Source organism: Myotis lucifugus, unplaced genomic scaffold (genome assembly GCF_000147115.1).
Source record: "Myotis lucifugus unplaced genomic scaffold, Myoluc2.0 scaffold_35, whole genome shotgun sequence".
Taxonomy (NCBI): Eukaryota; Metazoa; Chordata; class Mammalia; order Chiroptera; family Vespertilionidae; genus Myotis; species Myotis lucifugus.
Genome location: NW_005871083.1, coordinates 2,591,191 through 2,612,718, shown reverse-complemented (window position 1 = coordinate 2,612,718; position 21,528 = coordinate 2,591,191). Strand labels below are relative to the sequence as shown.

The window sequence follows — 21,528 nt, the reverse complement described above, 5'->3', positions numbered from 1 at the left end:
AGACTGTTTTTTCATTATTGTAAGGCAAGGATCTTGTGCAGAAATTGAAGTATACTAAAGGCATAAAACATATTTGTTGAATAAATAAATAATGAGAGAGTTTAGTTAAAGAGACCTTAAGTTGTCAAGTTGTGTTTGAAATCTACATCAAAACTCTTATTTTTCCTTGGGTATTTTCTTGCTTTCTCCTTTTGCACTGAATGTTGTAAATAGGGGTCAGAAAGCTTTTCTTTAAAGGGCAGATAGTAAGTATTTTAGGCTTTGTAAGTCATGCAAACTCTTTGCAGCTGCTCAAATCTGCTGTTCTAGTGGGAAAGCAGCCTTAGTCAATTCATACATGAATGCAGGTGAGTATATTCCAATACGTCGTTTACAAAACAGACATCAGGCTGGACTTGAGCTGGAATTACCAATAGCATTTAATTATCTTTGCCCTACAAAATTTGGTTCATATGGTTCAGCCTAGCAAAACTCATACGAGCGATGTCAGAAATATTATTGTTCATTAGCACTTGCCCTTTTCACGTAGTAACAGGTTGCGGGATCTCGGGGCTGGGGCTAGACCACCATTTTCCTCTCTGCATGGCCCAGAATCACAGAAAGGGTATCATGAACAAAGTAACAAGTTACACCGGCTCGTTCACTCTGGGCTGGCTCTGTGCCAGGGGGAAGCTGATGGTCCAGAGCACAGCCAAATGCAGGCTGATTGGCATGTGGACTGTCTACTCGGAAGCACAGGACCTGTGCACCAATCTGGGTGGGGCTTCTGGCCAAATGAGAGGAGATGTAGCAATCAGGGTGCAAATCCAGAGCAATCTAACAGAATGCATCGGGTCACGGCATAGTCATCTGTGGCTGTTTGAGGCATTTTCATGCACAACTAAAAAAAATCAGGGAAGAGATGCTGAGCTAGGGTTATAAGAATTGTAAAACGGGACTTATGTAAGAAATATGAGGTCATTCCTGTAACTTGTATTGCCTCATTTATAAAGGCCGGAAAAGATGGGATCACTTTGGTGAGCTAGAATTTATATTAAGTTCCACTTTCCTTATTTTCTTTCATTTTAATATGCTAATTAGTAATATGTCTGTCAGAACAAAGTTGTATTCTATCCGTCATTGCCAAACAATGAATAAGCTCATGTGAAATAAATGTGTACACTTGAGACAGTTGTAACAACTTCACTGAATTTGGTTTCTTCCTCTGCAATAGGCAGAATATGCTTTTGTTGATGTAGAAGAGTTTTAATGCATCGCCTTTCAGCTGGGTTCACCCTTGGGGAATCCTCAAAAGACAGGTGTCACATCTTTCTTGTCTTTGATCTGTCTTCCAGGAAAAAAGGAGACTTCCTTGTAAGCTCACAGCGCTTAGCTCATCCATTGTTCATTTGTTACATTTACTGAAAACCTACTCTATGAAAGGCAACTTCTGTGCTGTGGGAACCAGACAGGCCACCTCCTTGTTCTCATGGGCTAACATTATAGTAAGGGTGGCAGGCATTAAAGAAACAGCTGCATGATCGGCCTATGACCACCAGAGCTGTGGAAACCACAGGGGGAAGGATGGAGGGATGACTATTTTGATAAAGTACTTAAGGAATGACCTGAATGAGAGGAAGAAGCAAGCCATGGAAAGTCCTTTGAAAAGAGCATTGCCGGTGAGGGAACACAGTCTTCAAAGACTAGGAATGGAAATTAGCAGGTTTGAGGAACACCAAGGATATATGGTCAGACTGGAATTATTCTGGGTGTGACGGAAGTGTGGTCAAGGACAAATCTAAGGTTTGCGTGAAGGACTTATAAGCCACAGTGAGGACTTAGGACACAGCTGATGTGGGACGGTTGGTAAGCAGAAGATTGTAAGATCCAATTTACATTTTTAAGGCAACTTGGGAATCTGTGGGATAAATAGAGTGTGGGTGCAAGAGCAGGAGCAGAAAGAGCAATGAAGAGGTGCTCACATTAGCATGGGAGAGAGATGATGGCTTAGCCGAGAGAGTAACCAACAAGTTGTGAGCAATGATCAGATTCAGGGCACACGAGGTGCAGATGGGCCAGATGTGGGTGAAGAAGATTGATGAGGTCCAGGCTGCTTCAACGTAGTAAGGACACCACCACTCACCTAGCAGCTAATGTTGATTCCTCTCTTACAAAGACAGGGTCTTAGTAGGAAATGCTTAAGGAGAAAAACATGAAAGATGACAGGGGTGACTCATGCATGCTGGCATTGATGGAAGTCAGGTGGCTCATTATTGTTCTGCTCAGTACCATTAGGGTCTTATGCACAATAAATAAGTTTGCCAACCCCATGCCCTGCTAGTCATGTTGTCCCAAGAAGGGACAGCCTCTACTGGGTCTTAGCACCTGCTATTCAATGATAAATGAGGAGCCTTGAGCTTCCCCAGAGCAGGCTTCCCCAAAGTGCAGTGTTTAGGCCACTGCCTCAGAATTACTTGGGATGATTTAACAGAGATTCCTGAGCCCCACTGAGAACCTACTAAATAAATCCCGGGGCCAGGGCCCTGGAATCTGCATTCTTCAAGTTTCTAGGCGATTTCCATGCAAATTAAAGTTTTTAAATCGTGATAGGAAAGCATATAACATGAAAATTTCCACTTAAGTATTTTAAGTGTACAGTTCAGCAATGTTGATTCTGTTCCCATTGTTGTGAAACCTCTGCAGAGCTTTTTCATCCTGCAAATCTGAAACTCGTTGCCCATTAAATAGATGCTTCCTCTTCCCTCTCCCATAAGCCCCTGACAGTAACTGTTCTCCTCTCTGTTCCTATGAATTCGACAACTTTAGATACTTCATATAAGAGAAATCATACCACATTTGTCCTTTGTGTGACTGGCTTATTTCTTTTAACATAATGTCTTCAAGGTTTATCATTTGTAGCAGGACCCCCTTCCTCTCTAAGGCTGTCCATTGCGTGTACAGACCACACTTTCCTTATCCAGTCATCCGTCAGTGGACAGTTTGGTTGCTTCCACTTCTTGACAATGTGAATAGTGCTGCTATGGGCATAGGTATGCAAATATCTCTTCAAGACCCTGCTTTCAATTCTTTTGGATGTTTACCCAGAAGTGGGATGCAAATTAAAATTTTGAAAGCATTGTTCTCCAACAAAACAGGGAATTTTGGAAATGAAATGTTCCTGTATCTTGATTGAGGTGATGAATATAAGCACAGAATTAAATACACAGGTGCGTGCACACACACACACACACACACACACAGAGTACACATAAAACTGAGGAAGTCTGGGAAGACACAGGATGATATGGATGTCAGTGCCCTGCCCATGATGCTGTACTACAAGTTTGGCGGAAACTGGAGAGAGTATATTGCAGCTCTGTGATTTCTCGCACCTGCATGTGAATAAAAAAAATACGTCAAAATAAATTTAATTTAAAAAGAAAGCATTTCCCTCACAGCCCTTGAGGTTAGAGTGCGCCACTAAAGAGGGCACCCAATCTGGAGAGGGAGTCTGCTGAAGGTGGACCTAGAGGGGCAAGGAGTCTTCGGCAATAATACAAAACCTTTAAGGATACCGGCAGCTACTGTTTATTCAGCACTTGTTATATGCCGGGTGTTTTGCTAAACGCTTTACAAGCATCATGTATTTTACCTCACAACAGCCCTGTGAGCTATATCCCACACTCCCATTTTAAAGATGAAGAAATTGAGATTCTAAGAAGTAACTGAATAAGTTTAAAATCACGGAGCTGATAAGAGGAAAAATGGGCACTGGAAACCAAGTCTCCTTGAATCCGAAGTCCACACTTGGAACCTCAGCTCTTTCCTGGTTCTCAGAATTTATCAGTGAGCTTAAAAGTAAAGCTTAGGAGGCAAAGCAGACACTGATAGCAGTGTGGTTCAGACATGAAGCTGATGAGACCGAGTTCCATATTATAAAATTCTGTCAAGTGCATTGAGACTTTCATCCAAAACTCAGAGACCCGTGAAGACTAAAAAGCCAGCCATTCTGTATTCTGCTATAATTACTGTAATACTGGGGATCCCCTACATACTTAATGTTCGTTTCTTTCTCAGTAATCACCAATACTGAGTGATACTCAATGTCCTCAAGTTTAGCAGACTTCCATTGGTAATAATCTATAACCAATCTGTAGTCATTGTCTGAATAAGCTGCAAGTTTACTACAATAAATGTTATAAATTCCTTTTAAACTTTAAATTAACACATGCCCATTATAAAAAAAAAATTAGAAAAGTGTAGAGAAGCAAAGTGAAAAACCATCTGCAGTAAAACCACTCTTAATATTTCAGGATAATCTTAATAGTATCATATTTTTGTCTATTTGTCAAAAATTACATATATAATGCATACTATTTTGTAATCAGATATTGCACTTTGTATCACGAACACTACACTATTAATATATTTTCCATTCTTTAAACTGTTTCTGTAACATAGTATTCTACTTTATTTTATTTTACAACTCTAAAGTCATTTTGTTAAATACCATAGATTTATTTCCTCAATGTCCTGTTAGAACATTGTATTGTGTCTAAATTTTCCCATTTTTAAGCAATATTGAATGAGTATACTTGTTACTGAACACTCCCTGCCATGCCCACACACATAGCCCCAAAGCCCTAAGCTGAATTTCTACAAGTAAAACCATGTTTTCAAGGCTTATAATGGATATTGACAAATGGCATTTCAGAAAGATGTTTTAGTATCATCAGTAATGTATGAGATTTTTTGTCCTCAAGAATTTGCAAAATACCAACTAACAGGCTTTTCTAATTATCTTGGCAATTTTATAAGCAAAAAGCTACCTTATTTTAATTTTACATGTATATTACATTTTTGTTTTCTTGTTTTGCTAATTGTTGTTTTTTAATTGATTTTTAACCAGCTCTTTTTATATTCAAGATAGTAAGCCTCTGCTTTATATAATGCAAATATTTTCTCAGTTTTCTGTTTATTTTAGTCATACAAAAACATGCCCTTAAATAGTTTACTCTCTCAATTTACATAATAAGTTATGCCTTTCACATTGGTTTAGAAAGGTCTTTCCTATTCTATTTCATAAATATTCAATGGCTTTTTCTCCTAATACTTTAATCCACCTGGAATTTATAGGCTATACTTTAAATTTTTATACCTCAACCTTAATTTTTGGAGAACATGTTTTATAAAACATACTTTAATACATATTTAACAAAATGACTTTAGAGTTGTAAAATAAAAAAAATATTTCATTCTATTCCTCTGAATTTCACTTTTGGAGAAGGAGAAGGGCAAGTGAAAATAAAATCCCAGATAATTTTCTCCTATGGCTTTGTTTTCACAGTATTATATTTCCCATCTTTGTACAAAAATCCTCTTATCCCTGGTACATATCCTTAATGATTCTGGAATAATTCCAACATCCATTATTTATATAAATTCTACTTGAACCAATTAAAAATTTCAGCCTGAGCCCCCTCCTGGGGGTTGAGAATATTCACTGGGACATTACCCATTCTGCTTAAATAAAATTGTTTTTAATATCTGCATAGATTTCTTCCACATAACTAAAGCTATTAATTAATTATTAATTAATCAAATGTTAAATAGAAAAATGCCATCAAAGTCCAGTGTGGCCATGATCATGCATAGATTAAAAAAATGTTTTCATTATGTTTGGGAGAAACAGACCTAAACATTTCAAATTGTCAAAGGAAATACTATAGCTCTAAGCAGAGCAAGCTTTTCAAAGAACAGTTCATAATGGCATCAAGATCTTTAATCAATAATCTAACAAGTATGAAACGTTCATTGCCCCTTCGATCATTTTTAGAGAGAGCTATAAACACTGCATTCAGTCTGTCAAGGGGGAAATCCCACACAGAGCTGTGAAGGTGGGGAGTGTTACAGAAAGCTGAAAGAACCTTTTCCCGGGACTTCTCTAGGAGTTGTTCATAATGAGATTCAACTTTGATAAATGAGTAAAGCTAAGAAAAATAACTTGAAATGCAGTGATTAATGTCAAAGAGAAACCTGGATTACTGTAATAGAAAAGCAGTTTCAAAAGGGTAATGACTGACAAATAGGAATTGAATCAAGGGTACTGCATCCACTTTTACAAAAGCCTAAATAAAGGTCTATTGGGAGTGAATGAAGGCCAAGGTCACCAACCCTCCCGATATAATAAACCTTTGTTTAGAATTTTCTATGTGTTGGGAACTGTGCTGTACATGCTCATTTATGTTTTTATTACTTTAACAACAACAACAACAGAAAAGCCTGGAGTGCTATTCCAAATGCCTTTCTTACATGTGCAAACTGAGACCTAGAAAGTGAAGTCGCCTAATAAGATAAAATGACTGTGTAGCCAGTTTGCCTAGGACAATCTTGGATTGTACCTATTGTTTTTGCTTAATTGTTAATAGTACCTACTTACATTCTAAAATGTGTTCCAGTTTGAACAATAAATTGTGGCCACAGTATTAATTTCCAATTGCTGTGGTAATAAATTACCTCAAATGTAGTGACTGAAAACAACACACATTTGTTATCTTGCATTTCTAAAGGTTCAGAATCCAAGGTGGATCTCACTGGGCTAGAGTCAGTGTGCCAGCAGGTCTGCTGTAGAGGAAGGTCCTTGTCATTTTCAGCTTCTAGTGACTGCCTGCACTCCTTGGCTCCTGGCTTCTTGCTCCAATGCCAAAGCCAGCCATGGCTGCTCCAGCCCCTTCTCATATCACATCACTGAGACCTTGTCCTCTCCCTTTCTGTCGAGGATCCTTGTGATTATTTGTGGACCCATACAGATAATCCAGGTTACTCTCTCTATGTTAAGTTGGCAGATCAGCAACCTTAATTCCCATTTGCAACCTTAATTCCCCTTTGCCATGTAATCTAACCTATCAAATTTTTGGAGATCTGCAAACAGCCCAAGTGCCCATCAGTAGAGTAGTGGATAAAAAAAGCTGTGATACATTCACACCATGGAATACTATGCAGTTGTTAAAAAGAAGGATCTCTTACCCTTTGAGACAGCAAAGAGGGACCTGGAGAGTATTATGCTAAACAAAATAAGTCAGAGAAAAATAAGTATCACATGATCTTATTCATATGTGGAATATAATGAACAAAATAAACTGTTGAACAAAATAGATCCAGAGACATAGAAGCATGGAACAGAGTAACAAATCTCAGAGGGAAGGTGGACACAGACAAAAGGGAGGTGGAGGCCTGGGGTGGGGGGCGGGGGCAGGCTATAAGGGATCAATGGGGAGAAAAGGGGGACATATGTAATACTTTCAACAGTAAAGATTTGACATAAATAAACAAACGGATGAACAAAATAGATCCAGAAACATGAAAGCATGGAACAGACGGATGAATCTCAGAGGGAAGGGGGAAGTGGATGTGGGAAGAGATTAACCAACGAATTTTTATGCATATATGCATAATCTATGGACACAGAGAATAGTGCCGTGAAGGCTGGAGTGGGGTGGAAGCCAGGTAGAGGGGGTACATGGTGGGGGGAGGGGGAGCGGGACATCTGTAATACTTTCAACGATAAAGATAAATTTCTAAAAAAATTTTGTGAAGACCATTACACTGTCAACCACAGCCACTCTATAGGGAGCAGAGCCATATTTTGAAGGCAAGCTTTCCGATTCAAAGTCTAGGGTAATTTCAGTGATCAGTGAGGGTGTCTTTGGTAGAAAAGCCTTGTTGGATTTTTGTGACCTGTTGGAAGGTGAGGAGAGTGTAAGAATTGCAAACAAAGAGTCAATAAAAATATATATATATGTTTGCTAAATGTATCATTAACTAATACATGATACAATACTAATAAAAGGGCAATATGCTAATTAGACCAGATGTATTCCAGACACCCTTCCGGATGTCCTTTCGGACAAAGCCTGGTAGTGGGGGCTGAGGCAGGCAGTTAGGGGCGATCAGGCTGGCAAGGGAGAGCAGTTAGGGGTGATCAGGCAGGCAGGCAGGTGAGTGGTTAGGAGCTAGCGGTCCCGGATTGCGAGAGGGATGTCCTACTGCCGGTTTAGCGGGATTGGGCCTAAACCAGCAGTTGGACATCCCCCGAGTGGTCCCGGATTGGAGAGGGTGCAGGCCAGGCTGAGGGCACGAATTTCATGCGCTAGATATAGATATAGATATAGATATAGATATAGATATATAGATATATAGATATATAGATATATATATATATATATATTTCAGAGAGGAAGGGAGAGGGAGAGAGAGATAGAAACATCAATGATGAGAGATAACCATCGATTGGCTACCTCCTGCACTCCCCCTACTGGAGATTGAGCCCACTACCCAGACATGTGCCCTTGACCAGAATCTAATGTAGGCCAACGCTCTATCCAGTGCCAGACTAGCCAGTGTTCAATGCTTTCTTTATTCAAGGCACAGAATGAAGTTAGATATAGAAGGAATACCTAGACAATAGGTATTCGAGTTGTTTATGATCCGATTGGGTCACAAGTAAATGCTCATCTACATGCAGAATGTATCCGTCTCTACCAAAGGAGTCTATAATAAATGAGCATGATACTATATTAATTAAACATGTGAGAACTCAGACACAGAAAGCAAAGGCAATTTCAGTTTCACATTAATCAAATAAGTTAGGATTAGTTTTATTATTTTCTTTTTCATATCACAACAAACATTATATCCATAGTGTAAAGTACTGCTTTAAAAAAATCTTCCAACCACTCTCAAACTTTGGAAATCATCTGTTTTAAATAAACTCGTAAGAGCATACTTACCCCCAAATCTCTGTGGGCTTTTTTATTTCCATGGTATCTTTGCAGATGTTTTTAAATCTGTTAACATCTTTGAGGGTCTGGAGACATACTGGGACTTCCAAACTGCCTTCTGGGAAGATTGTATCAAGTTGAATTTACACTTGCATGGAACCTGGTGCTTATGTCCCCGCACTTCCACAATCGCTGGATCTCATCTTTTCTTTATCTTTGTCCTCTAGGAAAGCAAATGCAGGCATCTTATTTTTCATATGTATTTCAAGGTTTTGTGTGAGTCTCTCTGTCTGAACTTCCAGTCACGTTTAATTGGAGATGTCCAATGTTAGACTTATGTGTATCTCTAATTGCACACAGTGAACTTCCAGTTACTGTTTTGTATTTCTAGCATAACTATTCTCTAATGTAAAGGATGACGTTTGGCATAAAAGGAATGAGACCCATCTTTGTTTGTGACTTTTAAACTGGTCTAGTAGAAGTTCCCATAGTGGTATTTCAGAGATGGTGCAAACCACAGCACCCACGGAGGACACCTTTTAGTGCCCAGAAAGGTAACTTGGAGGGAACACACTCATTTGGGTAGGAGACATCTATGTCTAAAAGAGAAATTGGGTCACATTATGTTGTTGGAGTCCTAGCTCATGTATTGTCTTTATTTTATGTGATCAAAAAACATGTGGCTGAAAAGCATACGTGCACACACACAGTCAACCTGATCTGATGTTTGCTACTTATTTATCATCATAAATAAGTAATTCACTCGTGTGTGTGTGTGTGTGTGTGTGTGTGTGTGTGTGTGTTTTAGTTTATTTGAATATTTGGCCTGAAGCAGAACCATCAGAGTTCAAAAGGTCAGTGTTTTCTAAATTGTTTTACTTCAAAATGACTCATGAGTCTATAGACGGTGTGTGTCCTGCTTTGTTTCCTACTCCATTGATCCAGGTTTGACATCTGTTGCTTGGGTCATCTCATATTACAAAAAGTATTGGCTTTTAAGAGCCAGCTCTTCCTCATTTTGGCCTTCACCCAAAAATCCTTGTAGCACATTTTGTTTTCCACCAGTTCATCCCTTTGGGTTAGATCACAGTATCAAATTTTGTCTGACTAAATTGTCTCTTTCATAAGCAGATGAGAGGATGAGCCAAATGAAGGGCAAGATGTTAATTGTTTGTTGTGATGCTGAAGGCCAATGTGCTTATACGTGCTTTGTCATTTGGTTCATTATGTTCCTAGTCTTTGAAAAAGGATTCTTGTCCATGATTGTGTACAGCCTGTCTCCATTGTTATGGTGCATTAATTGGTTGGAAGAGTCATTGGCGTGCATGTAGTGACTTGATAGTTCACACCTCAGTGGAGATGCCTCAAGATATGGAAGGAGAGTAGAGGAGCCTCGGTGCTGGGATGCTGGGAAGGATGGCTGGCCGAAGGGACCTACACTCAGGCTTCAGGGAAGCTATGCTGGAGCTTGGCTTCCTCTCTGGCTCCTGAGATCTTTCATCTGCCTGCTCCCTACTTCACAGTCAAGCCTCTCTCTCCTCCCACACACAAGACCCAGAGATCAGCACTAAGAACCTGGTGCCATTGACCACGGCTCCCGAAGTGAAGCCATTAGCTCACATTCATGTGGTGCCTTCATGTCTCCATTCTTGGATTGCGTAATTTTCCTTTTATTTTTTAAGAGAGAGAGTGGGAAGTGGAAGAGAGAAGGAGAGACACAGAGAGAGAAACATCGATGTGAGACATGAGTGATTGCCTCCTGCACATGCCCTGACCGGGGCCCTAGGATTGATCCTGCAACCGAGGTACATGCCCTTGACTGGAAACGAAGCCATGACACTTTAGTCCACAGGGAACACTCTAACCACTGAGAAAACTGTCAAGGGCAAAGTCCTTTTGCTTTAAATAGATTAGGAATGACTGGCATACACTGTTCCCTCCCTGACATATTCACCATGTTCATTTGAGAGCTAAATTTATAAGAACAACATCTTTTCTTTTCAGAAAGTCTATACATCCCCAGTGGGAACATATTATAACCAGGCTGACACTGTAATACATCCAACCGGTCATTTGTGGCAGCATGTTATATGATGCATAGTGGCTCATGGTGTGTTTTAATATGTATTTTCATGTGTATTAGGAAAATTTTATAATATGCTCCTCATTGCCTAAATTAATAGCTATTTTTAGCTCTGATGGGGGAACAGTGACACATAACAATCAATGTAATGCCTCTTAAGTAAATAACAAGTTAGTAAAGAAAAGAAAACAAAACTGACATGAAAATCTGTGAGAAAGTATTTAGCAAATAAGAGCATACTGGGGGAAAGCTTGAATTTTTGTGTCAGACCTAAGTTTGGGTCCAGCCAGATCACAAGCCAGCCTTGGACCATGGACCGGGTACTTAAGTTCTCTGGATTCTGTGTAGTGGTATTTCTCCAAGTTGTTTTGAGCCCCATGTGGCAATACATCAAAAGCCCAGACATGTATCAGACACCAAATAAATGTTGTTCCCTTCTTGTAAAAAGCAAGTAATCAATTTAATGTGCTTCGGTAACGTTTACCACCATGGCTCTCATTCGTGAATTGAGACTGCACAAGGTGTCAGCTGGCCTGTGGTCGGTGGGTTGGGGCCTGACTGTCAGCTCTCCCACGCCAGAGTTGGAGAGAAAGGACAGATGGCTGAAGCTGAGGCCAAAACTTGGTCTCCACTCTCTTAAAGAGGCATTACCTCTTCAGCAGAGGGCTCTGTGCAATGAATATTAACTCCAGTGCCTGTGATGTGCCAGGCATTGGGCATCAGTACTGGGGATTGGCTAATAGGCAGGAACACTTACTGCGCCTCTAACTTCATGGGGCCAGATGGAGAGGCAAACAGTAATTGAATTGTCACACAAATAATAAGCCGAGATCTGAAGGATGAACAAGGGATCACCAGGGGACAGCAGATAGGATGCTCATGCTTCTAGGAGTGTTGCAAGTGAGAATGCTTGTGTGGGGAAGGAGAGGTGGAGGGACTGAAAAAAAGGTTGGTGTGCCTGGATACCACGCAAGGAGGGCCGCTTGCGACGTGGAAAGAGTTTGGAGCTGTGGCCCGGGGCCAAATTATAAAAAGACTTGTCAAAGTAAAGAATGTTGTATTTATCCTAAGAGTGATGAGAAATGATTGGGAGGTGTCTATAAACAAATTAAAATTTGAAAAGATACCCTGGAAGCCTGTGTTAGTCTGTGTTCTCCAGAGAAACAGAACCCATAGGAGATATGTAAATATATATATATAATGTAAAAATTTATAACATATATATATGTATATATGAAGAGATTTATTATAAGGAGTCGACTCCTGCCTGAGTTGTGGAGGCTGAGAAGTCCATGACCTGCCGTCTGAAAATGGAGACCCGGGAGAGCTAGAGGGGCAGCTGGTCTGAGTCCGGAGGCCCGAGAAGCAGAGCACCAAGGGCAGGAGACCTCGGGCCCAGGGCAGACAGAAGGAGAAGGAGCAGGAGTCTCTTTCCTCCCCCATCGCTTCTACTCAGGCCCTCAGCAGGTTCACCTGACACTGGGAGGTGGATCTCTTTACCGAGTCACTGATTTAAATTCTAATCTCATGTGGAACAGGCACATGCAGAAATAATTTTGAGTCTGGCACACCGTGGCCAGTCAGGTTGACACACCGAATTAACCATCGCAAACCCTTCAGAGAAGAGGCTATGGCGGTCAAGAGCGGGTGCAGGGATGACCAGTGGGTGCCTGTTGGAGTGGCCCAGTGAGAGGTCACAGAAGCTGATCTCGGGAGGCGGTGATGGAGATGGAAAAGACCGTGTAGTTGAGAGAGATTGGGATGATAGACAGGCCTTGGTAGCCGAGTGGCTGGGGAGAGGGGAGAAGGCTTCGTGGAGAAAGAGATGGCTTCTGCGTCTCTGCTTTGGTCCCGGGAGAAGGACCACCCTCTGGAAAAAGTTTAGAGCAGATTGATAACCATGCAGTGTCACTTATAATACTTGCTAGTCGCTCAGACATTCGTGCCTCCAGTAATGCCATTTAAGAATATTTTGATGACATCATTTTAAATGTAAAATAGTTCTGCCCTCTCTAGGAAAGGCAGAAGCTGGCCCTTTGAAATCTGGGCAGTAAGAGTTGGGTTAAACTTCAGAAACCACTTTATATCAGACACCTTTGCATGCCCTTGACTTAGTCCACACTAGATCCTATTGAGGTCTCTGTGGTCGGCTCTTACTCATAACACAGAAACCAAGGTCAAAGAGGGGGTGCCTACTCAGAGCCTGGATCCGGGACATCAGGGAGACTATTTTCTCCTGAATCCAGGTCCAGGGCTCACTCCACAGCTCTTCAGAGCCCTGTACTCAGGCTTTCAGAATGTGCCTCTCTCCCCTAGCAGTGCTCCCCTCCTTCATGACCACCAACGTCTCTCTCCCATGATGCCTCAGTTTTCTACAGCATGGGCAGGAAACACTAACACCAGTCTTGCCAAGTGCTGCTGTAAACTAGATTCCCAATAAGTCCCCTAGATGACACCTAGGCCCTCTAATGATAGAACCTAATTAGTTTACCCCTCCAGGGGTATTGCATCTCAGTGGGGGAGAACAACAATGCAGTGTGGGATCCAAAAATCACACCTCGGCTGAGGCAATTGGGTGCCGCCAACACTGGTGCTCCACCCCCTGTGAGGTTCCCCGCCTCTAGGACCCCTCTCTCTTTTCTTTTGTTTTCTGCAACTTTTCACTTTGCAGTTAGTAGGCAATTCCCTTCTCCCTACTTTCTGTTTCACAACTTTACAGAAAGTGATCAGACAAAATACACTTTAAGTGCTCATTATGTACCATTGAAGATGAGAAGATTGGGAACATTGATTTGTGTGTGTATGAGTTTTATATCTGTGTTTGTATGTTGTATGTGTGGTGTTTATACATGTGTGTGTCTGTTCAAAGGATCCACAGAAAACACCTGCTCTGCTTGGCCTGTGTGTCTGGGGTTGATACGAGTCCAAGTGTGCAGTGGCTTCCTAGCAGGTGGTGCGACTCTGCCTTCTGTTTGGAAGTTATTTTCATGCATCCAAACCTGGGAATGCTCTTCCTAAGCGCTACAGGCCGTTGGGCTTTCACCTCTAACTCCTGTGTCACAGTTCAGCATCACACAAAGAATGGTGTGCACCTGGATTCCCTGCAGATGGGATAAAATGCAGGGCTGCCTTGGGAGGTTCTAGCAGGGCCTGAGAGTCTGCATTTCTAAACCCCCAGGGATGCCAGGGATGCTGGGCCGAAGACTGCACTGTGAATAGCAAGGTCCTAGAACACACAGCACAGAGGTTGGTCGAATATATCACTTTTTCAGGCCTACTTGCCATGGAATGAGTTATTAGGCAATTACTTGTCCAAGTAACTTGGGCAACTGTTTCTAGCTCTAATTTATTGAGCATCTTCTCTCTTTCTGGTTCCACAGTGGACCTCTTTATATGTCACCCCTCATTATTCCCAAGAAGATCAACCACTCACATTAAGAATAGCAGTCCTAGAAGATGGAGCAGAAATAGTCAGTGAGAAACTGGGTGATTTCCATTTCCTGTGAGCAATTATTCCATTGCTTTCTGCCAATGGCTGCCTGTTTGTTTTTCTCACAGTAGGTTTCTACTAATTGGCATCTCACTTTAAACATCAAGAACAGGCATGAGAATGCCTCCCTTAGAATGCATTCCGGTTTGTTTTATTTCTGGAGCCCCAAACAGTCCCTAGAATAGATCTTGTGACTCAAAGGAAACAAACATTGTTCCAGTCTTTTTAGACTAAGGACTTGTGGGTTTTGGGAATTTCAATTAAGTAGAGGAAAGGAAGGTGAAAACATCATTAAACATTTATCCTCTGATGCTAGAGGTACCTTCTGAAAGTTAGGAGTCCCATTTCAGAAGATTTCACCTTTGTTAACTGTGGATGTGACCTTCATAAGAGAATAGTTATTTAAGCTCACTGGAATGTCAGATTTCTTTATAGTAAGTGATTGGGTAGATAAGGTCATGTTTACTAATAATTTCTTCATGACTGCTTAATTTTCATCCACACTTAATATATGCCATTTGGAAAATGCATGGACTACTTAGTAAGGCACTAGCATTTCCTATTCTATATTTTACTCAGTCTACTATGGTTTTCTTTGTTAGAAACAAGCATGATATCATTTCCCCTCCCTCATCTCTGTTTACCCAGCAAAGAATGTTATAGCAGAATCGACTTTAGTCTACTCCTTTGGAATTGAGTGGAGCCCCAGTTTGACTTCATCTTGTACCAAGACCATCCCTAATATAATGCTAAGCTAGAAGCCATTACACCTGCTGTCTCCAACTCTTTTCCATGCATTTTCACATGGCCAGCTCCTTCTGTTTTGTTGTCTTTCAAGTCTCAGTCAAAATGTTCCTTCAGCAATAAGTAGATTCTGGGCAGGGCCTGAAAGTCTATAGAGAATCTTCTAAACTATTGTATCTAAAATAGGTACTTCCCCTGCCAGCACACATTCATATTCTCTCTCTCTCTCTCTCTCTCTCTCTCTCTCTCTCTCTCTCTCTCTCTCTCTCTCGATAACCCAAAGTGCATCTAGCAATATTGTTTTCCAGTAAAAAATTCAGGAGTCAAACTCTGGGTACTGGAATGACATAAACTGCTATCAGGTTGTCTACTTACATAATTCATTTTATGAGATTCGGTGCAACATTTTTCATTCATCCTAATCAATTATATCTCCTTAGTGTCTGTCTGTCTTCCCATTATGTTGAGATGGATCTAGAGCCTGCCCCTCCCAGTTCCAGTATATTTGCATATTTGGCAAATGTGAATTCTGTTCCTTTGTCCTACTTGTGCTTCTTATACGACCTGAGTCTTGCAGAAAGTGGAAGTGTAGGAGGAGGTCATCAAGAGGATGTGACTACCCGTTGACCCATAAGCTGGACCCATGCAGTCAGGCTCCTCATCCCTCTCCTGCCCTTGGAATGTATGTTCTGCCCACCATTCCCACAGTGTGAGCTTTTTCAAGGACACAGCCTTGAGACAGTAAGGTGCTGTTGAGTCCATCTGGATGGCATATGTGACTGAACCCACATAAACGTTCAAGATCCTGGTGGGTGGACACAGAGATCTACTTGTCTTGTGGTCTCCAAGACAAGTCTCATATATAGGTTCCCTTACTTATTAAACTGCTACCTACTATCTGGAGTGGTCCACCTCTTTCTTAGATCTCTCCACACCCTTCATGTACGGGGGCCAGTTTGTGAACAAACAGAAAACTTAAGATTCAGATCCAACATACGTGTTGTCTTTAGACATAGGTTTTTGGTTAAGTTAAAGTCAACTCTGGCTATTTTGGTAGGACAAAAGGCCAGACCTTCATTATTGATGAATTTACCCCAAGGCTTTGTTTTAATTTTCTTTCTTTAGCAGTATTCTCATAGTAGATTTTAAAAGCAGCATCCTATATAATAAAAGGCTAATATGCAAATAGACTGAGCAGTAGAACAACCAAACAACTGGTCACTATGATGTGCACTGACCACCAGGGGGCGTGTGCAAAACATGGCGGGCGTCGGCAGCAGGTGGCAGAGCACAGAACATGGCGGGCATCGGCCAAGGTGGGAGGGTGGAGCAGGTGAGCGGGGGCATCAGACCAAGGCGGGGTGCCAGTCGCTGTCATCAGGGCAAGCCTCTGGTAGTTACTGAAAATTCTTTGCTCCCACGCGCCGTGGTCCCCCCAGGTGCTCGCACCTGCTGCGGGAGCTGCTGCTCACACCCACTACTGGTGCCCGGCCCCAGCCCCGGCCCCGGTTGCTCGGTGCTGTTAGTGGGTGCAAGCAGAAGCTGCCAGCCCTGATCACCCCTCAGAGCTTCTCCACCTCCTCCTGCTCCTGAGGGGCAATCGGGGCTGGAAGCCACCACTCACACCCACTGCCAGTGACGGCCCCACTCACACCTGCTGAGGGCACCAGCCCCAATTGCTCCGTGCTGTCAACAGGTGCGAGCAGGGCTGCCGCTGTCAGCATGTGGGAGCAGCAGTGGTGGGAGCTGGGGTGCTGGCAGACTGGGGACCAGATGCTGCAGTGGGAGGGGCTGGGCGGGGGGTGGAGGATGGGCCAAGACCTGCCTCTGTGCCCACTGCAGCCTCATGGCCCACAGTTCCTTTTAAGGTACACAAATTCGTGCACTGGACCCCTAGTAAAAGTATAAGAGTGAACTCTATTTAAGATTTTTCTATTTATGCAGATGTTAAAGGCTCTGCCCCTTTAATTAAAGTATACGTATGTTATTTTGTTTGCTCCAGAAATCAAAGTGTGGGTGTGTGTTTTAATTTGCTAGTGAAAAGATTGTTAAAGAAAAAAAAATGAAAACTATATCTCTCTACCCAAGCATACCTGGTTTTACTTTTGCTTACTAAGTTCAAATTCTGTCCATATGTATATGTTGCACATGCTATTTAGCTTATTTTCACACAATATTCTTAGTAGATCAACAAGATTTAATAATCATTTTCTCTAATGGCTGTATTCTAGCATGTTGTTACATAAACATTCATTCAACTAGTCCCCTTTCACTGGACATTTAGTGGATGCCAGTGTTATTTCACTACTAGAAATAACACTAGAGTGAATATTTTCATATATGTAGCACAACCTAACTCAAATATAACCAGGAGTGGCATACAAATGGAACAAAATGTATGTGTTTTCAAAGCTTTTTGTTGAATTTCCCCATGCTGCTTTCCAAAAGAATGATACCAATTACAGCACCATTATGTAGGGTACTGTGCTGGTTTGTAACAAAGGTGTTTCTCTCTTATTTTCCTAATTTGGGCTAGTTTTTTTCCCCTTAATTGACGAGAGAGAGAAAGAGAGAGAGAGAGAGAGCCATCAGTTGCCTCCTGTAGGTGCCCTGACCAGGGATCAAACCCACAACCTTTTGGTGTAATGGATGATACTCCAACCAACTGAGCCACACCAGCCAGGGCTGGGCTAGTTTTTACATTGGTGTTGATAACAATAACAGTAGCAACAATAGCAGGAGCTAATTGAATATTTATTTTTTAAATTTATTGATTGGGGGGGGGGAGAGAGAGAGAGAGCGAGAGAGAATAATTTGTTGTTCCACTCATTTATGCATTCATTGCTTACTTCTTGTATGTGCCCTGACTAGGGATCAAACCCACAACCTTGGTATATTGGGACGGCCCTCCAGCCAACTGAGCTACCTGGCCAGAGCCTTATAATATTCTTGAGATATTTTATGTGACAGGCATTAAGTGACTTAGAAACATTATGTATGTTCAAAATGTAATCTCTGGAGCCTGATTTCATGGGGTCCAATCTAGACTCCACCTATAATCTCTGTTTGCTTTTGTTCCCTCCTCACAAAAGGGTCCTAGGATTACTGTGAGGATCAAGTGAGTTAATATAGTAGAGAGCCTGGGTAAGCCCTGGATAATATTGATTATTATTCCTAATAATGAGTGTTTTTAATGTTATGCTGGGATTCCAGCTGCAGAGGCCTCTTCCTGAGGATTCCCACTGTAGAGACCCTTTTCTGACTAAAATGCTCAACCCCCTTCAATGCAGGGACCACCACTGATATCCACCGAGAAGTGCTGCCATCTCTGCCGAGTTCAATCCAGGCTGAATTAGGCTCAGAAAATAAGAGCATAAGGTTACTGTGATTCACTGGAAATGTCATGACATAATTTCCTGTTTCCAAGACAATAAAGCTAATGTTTTTTTATGCTATTATTTTCTTCATCCTTGAGATCTGAAGGTTATTCTGTATTGGAAGTGTCTCGTGGAATTATGACATTTCCCCATAGATTATAAGGGCCTGGTGGGCAGGAATCCTGAGGTGTCATTCAGGACCCAGCAAATGGCTTCCTTGCACCAGGAAGGCTCTCTATACATACTTACTGCCCTGAATTTCTCCCAAACATTACTATAAACACTGTCAGTTATTTTCTAATGTACTATGTTCATAACTGCTTAGTCAATTATTTTTATTAGCATAACATTCCATTTAAGCATAATGATGTTGGAAAAACAGAAACAATGTAAGCACATTTTCTTAGCTATGGCTGATTACGAGTGTTTTCTTTCTTCTTCTTTTTTTGGACTTCCTTTGCAGATTTGATAAATTAATTGTAAATTTCCCAAGGGGGACCTCCCATGAATTGATCTTTGTCTTTTATTCTCTAATGTTTAGTTTCTATTCTAGTCCCAGTGTCTATCCATTGAGACCACAATATTGCTGAGGGCTCATACAATTGCTGATATAACCAACCTTCTCCAGAGAACCTGCTTTCAATTTTCATAATGAATTAATCCCTCTTTCTCCATCTCTTTGCTCCAATAGCTATTTGTGGAGACCACTGATGTCAACGGCAGAACTCTTGAGGGGCCAGTCCCTCTGGAAGTCATTGTGATTGATCAGAACGACAATAGACCAAGCTTTAGAGAGGGCCCCTATGTTGGCCATGTCATGGAAGGATCGCCTACAGGTATGTTAAGTTGGCTTATCATTAGCATAATGGCTTGGGAAGTGGCATACTGTGATCTTTGGGGATGAGAGAGACTGTGTATTGCCACTCCAACTTGTTGTTGGTATGCATCATCATTGACATATTATTTCCCTGGGTAGAAGCAGGAGCTGGAAAGATGCAACTCAGAACATGACTGGGGTATTGCAAACTATGGAAATATCTCCCCTTGTCCCTAAAGGTGATCCTTCAAGGGTGACCGACATCTAAGTCTTTAACGCATGGCTACCGTGGGACACAATGTAAATATCTAGCTCACCCTTGTGAGACCCCAGGCTGGACTTTGTGAAGCAGTGTGGTTGTGAAGGACAGTAAAGTCCCACTGCAGGCTCCTCAGTTATTTCTTTTCATAACTGCATTTTAATCAGAACCATTTTGGAAAATGGGTAGGCCTTTTTTCTCCCCTTTCCTTAGATGTGCGTGGAGAAACCTTTGTCCTCAGTCAAAGGGCCAAAGGCAAGACATTTTATTTTCCTCCCTGGAAATACTTGTACCTACTGTTATGAAAATGACTCAGAGTTATTACAGAGCTCCTTTTATCTTTTTCCCACATTTAACCTTTCTGTCAGGGAAGGTTTTACAATTAGAGCTCCCTTTCTGCCCCAGTAGATACTAATTAAAGCATTCTGTGACCAGCAGCAGAAATTAGTCCTAAGTATAATGCTTGAGAAACTGGAGAGCAAAGAAGAAACATCCCTAGTGTAAGGCTGTACTTTGATTTTAAGCTTTAAAATGCATTTAAGTGAAAAAGCGCCATATTAAGTCTATCACTGAGGCTGTGTCCAGATTATGGCAAAACAAGTAAGTGAAAGAGTCACTCAGTGGCCAGATGGGAGATGAACATTGGATAGCTTGTTCGACTGGTTACCTGCCCTCCCACCCTCCGCCTGAATTGATGGGATGTATCAATAACATGTAGTTGTATGAGGTGCTAGAAGTGTTGTCATGGTAACCTGCCTAGACTACCAGGTGAATAACTGTAAGGAAGGTGCCTAAAACCTCCCTTCAACTTCAAGGAGCTGGATCTCTATGCACTTCATCAGATGCCCAGGGGCAGGAGTGACCCTCTCTCTTCTGGAATTTGAATGCATTCTGTAAAAAGGAGAGGGAATTCCCTGTGTGTGCTGGAGGGCATTTGGGGGCAAGGGTGGCGACAGAGGGGTGAAAACAGCACCGGAAAATCAGAGAGTAGTGGGTGGAGGTGGGTCAGATCACTCCGGGCGGAACTTCCTGTGGCACCTCTCAGGAGGCTGCTCTGATGGAGAGATGGCTTCTGGTGAGTGAGACCCTGGAATTTGAGTTTGATGTTTACAGAAATCTTAAACAAGCTGGTGTTCAGAACAAGTTAGGAGAACCAATGAGGAAAGCTATTAAAGAGACTGGAGATGGAGCAGAGCAGAAAAATGATTCTCCTTTTCCATCTGTGGTACCCGGGCATTGCATATGAGTGACTGGAATTCAAGATGGGCTGGAAAAGTGTTCTAAATGTAAATGACAATGGTGATATTTCAGGCAGCTGTGAGCAGGTGCGTATCTCTGTATATTATATGTATATACGATTAAACAATGTTCAATTTACCTCCCACTGTGCCCTTCCTTAAAGTTTCAGAAAGAATTTCAAATTTTAATGTTTTTATATACACATCATATTTTCAAAGAAAATTGAATCCTTTATGTATATTGAATTTCTTAAAGCACAAAGCAATTTGGTTAGGGTGGACGCATCTCCAGCAAAACATAAACCATCTCAAACTTCAATTTATAATTGGAAATGTCCTATAAAATACAGAAAGCCTTGGAGATCAGTATGGAGGAGCTTCTACCAGCTATGTGGAATTTGGCCTGATTTATTGCTGTCTTTTCAGTACCCTCTGGGTTCGACTGTAAAGCAGGCATTGGAATGGCGTCAAAGTTTGGGTTAAGAATGTGGAAATGTGGAAAACTTTTAGAGGAGAAATCACTTAGATCACTTAGCGCCTGTGGGAGAGCTCAGGCAAGGAGGCCCCGAAGCTTCCATGGGGACAGTGGGAATCTGGGGAGGGTGACGGTGACCCTCTCTTAAGCCCCCTCCCCAACCTTAACCATTTATAAGTTATAACAACAAACACAGACCGGCTATAGAAATGATCGCCTCTCCCAGTTTCATAATCTCTCACTTATGTGCGGCTCTCAGAATCCTATGTGTTGTGGACATTATTTT

At 41.7% G+C, this 21,528-nt stretch overlaps 1 protein-coding gene across 1 annotated transcript in view; it reads left to right on the top strand.

The window, feature by feature from the left end:
• CDH13 (cadherin 13) overlaps nt 1-21,528 on the top strand; it is a 990,542-nt gene that overhangs the window by 603,095 nt on the left and 365,919 nt on the right. The window contains exon 6 of the mRNA XM_006087037.3: nt 19,145-19,289. Coding sequence (XP_006087099.1) covers nt 19,145-19,289 — 145 coding nt within the window. The remainder of the gene's footprint in view (nt 1-19,144; nt 19,290-21,528) is intronic.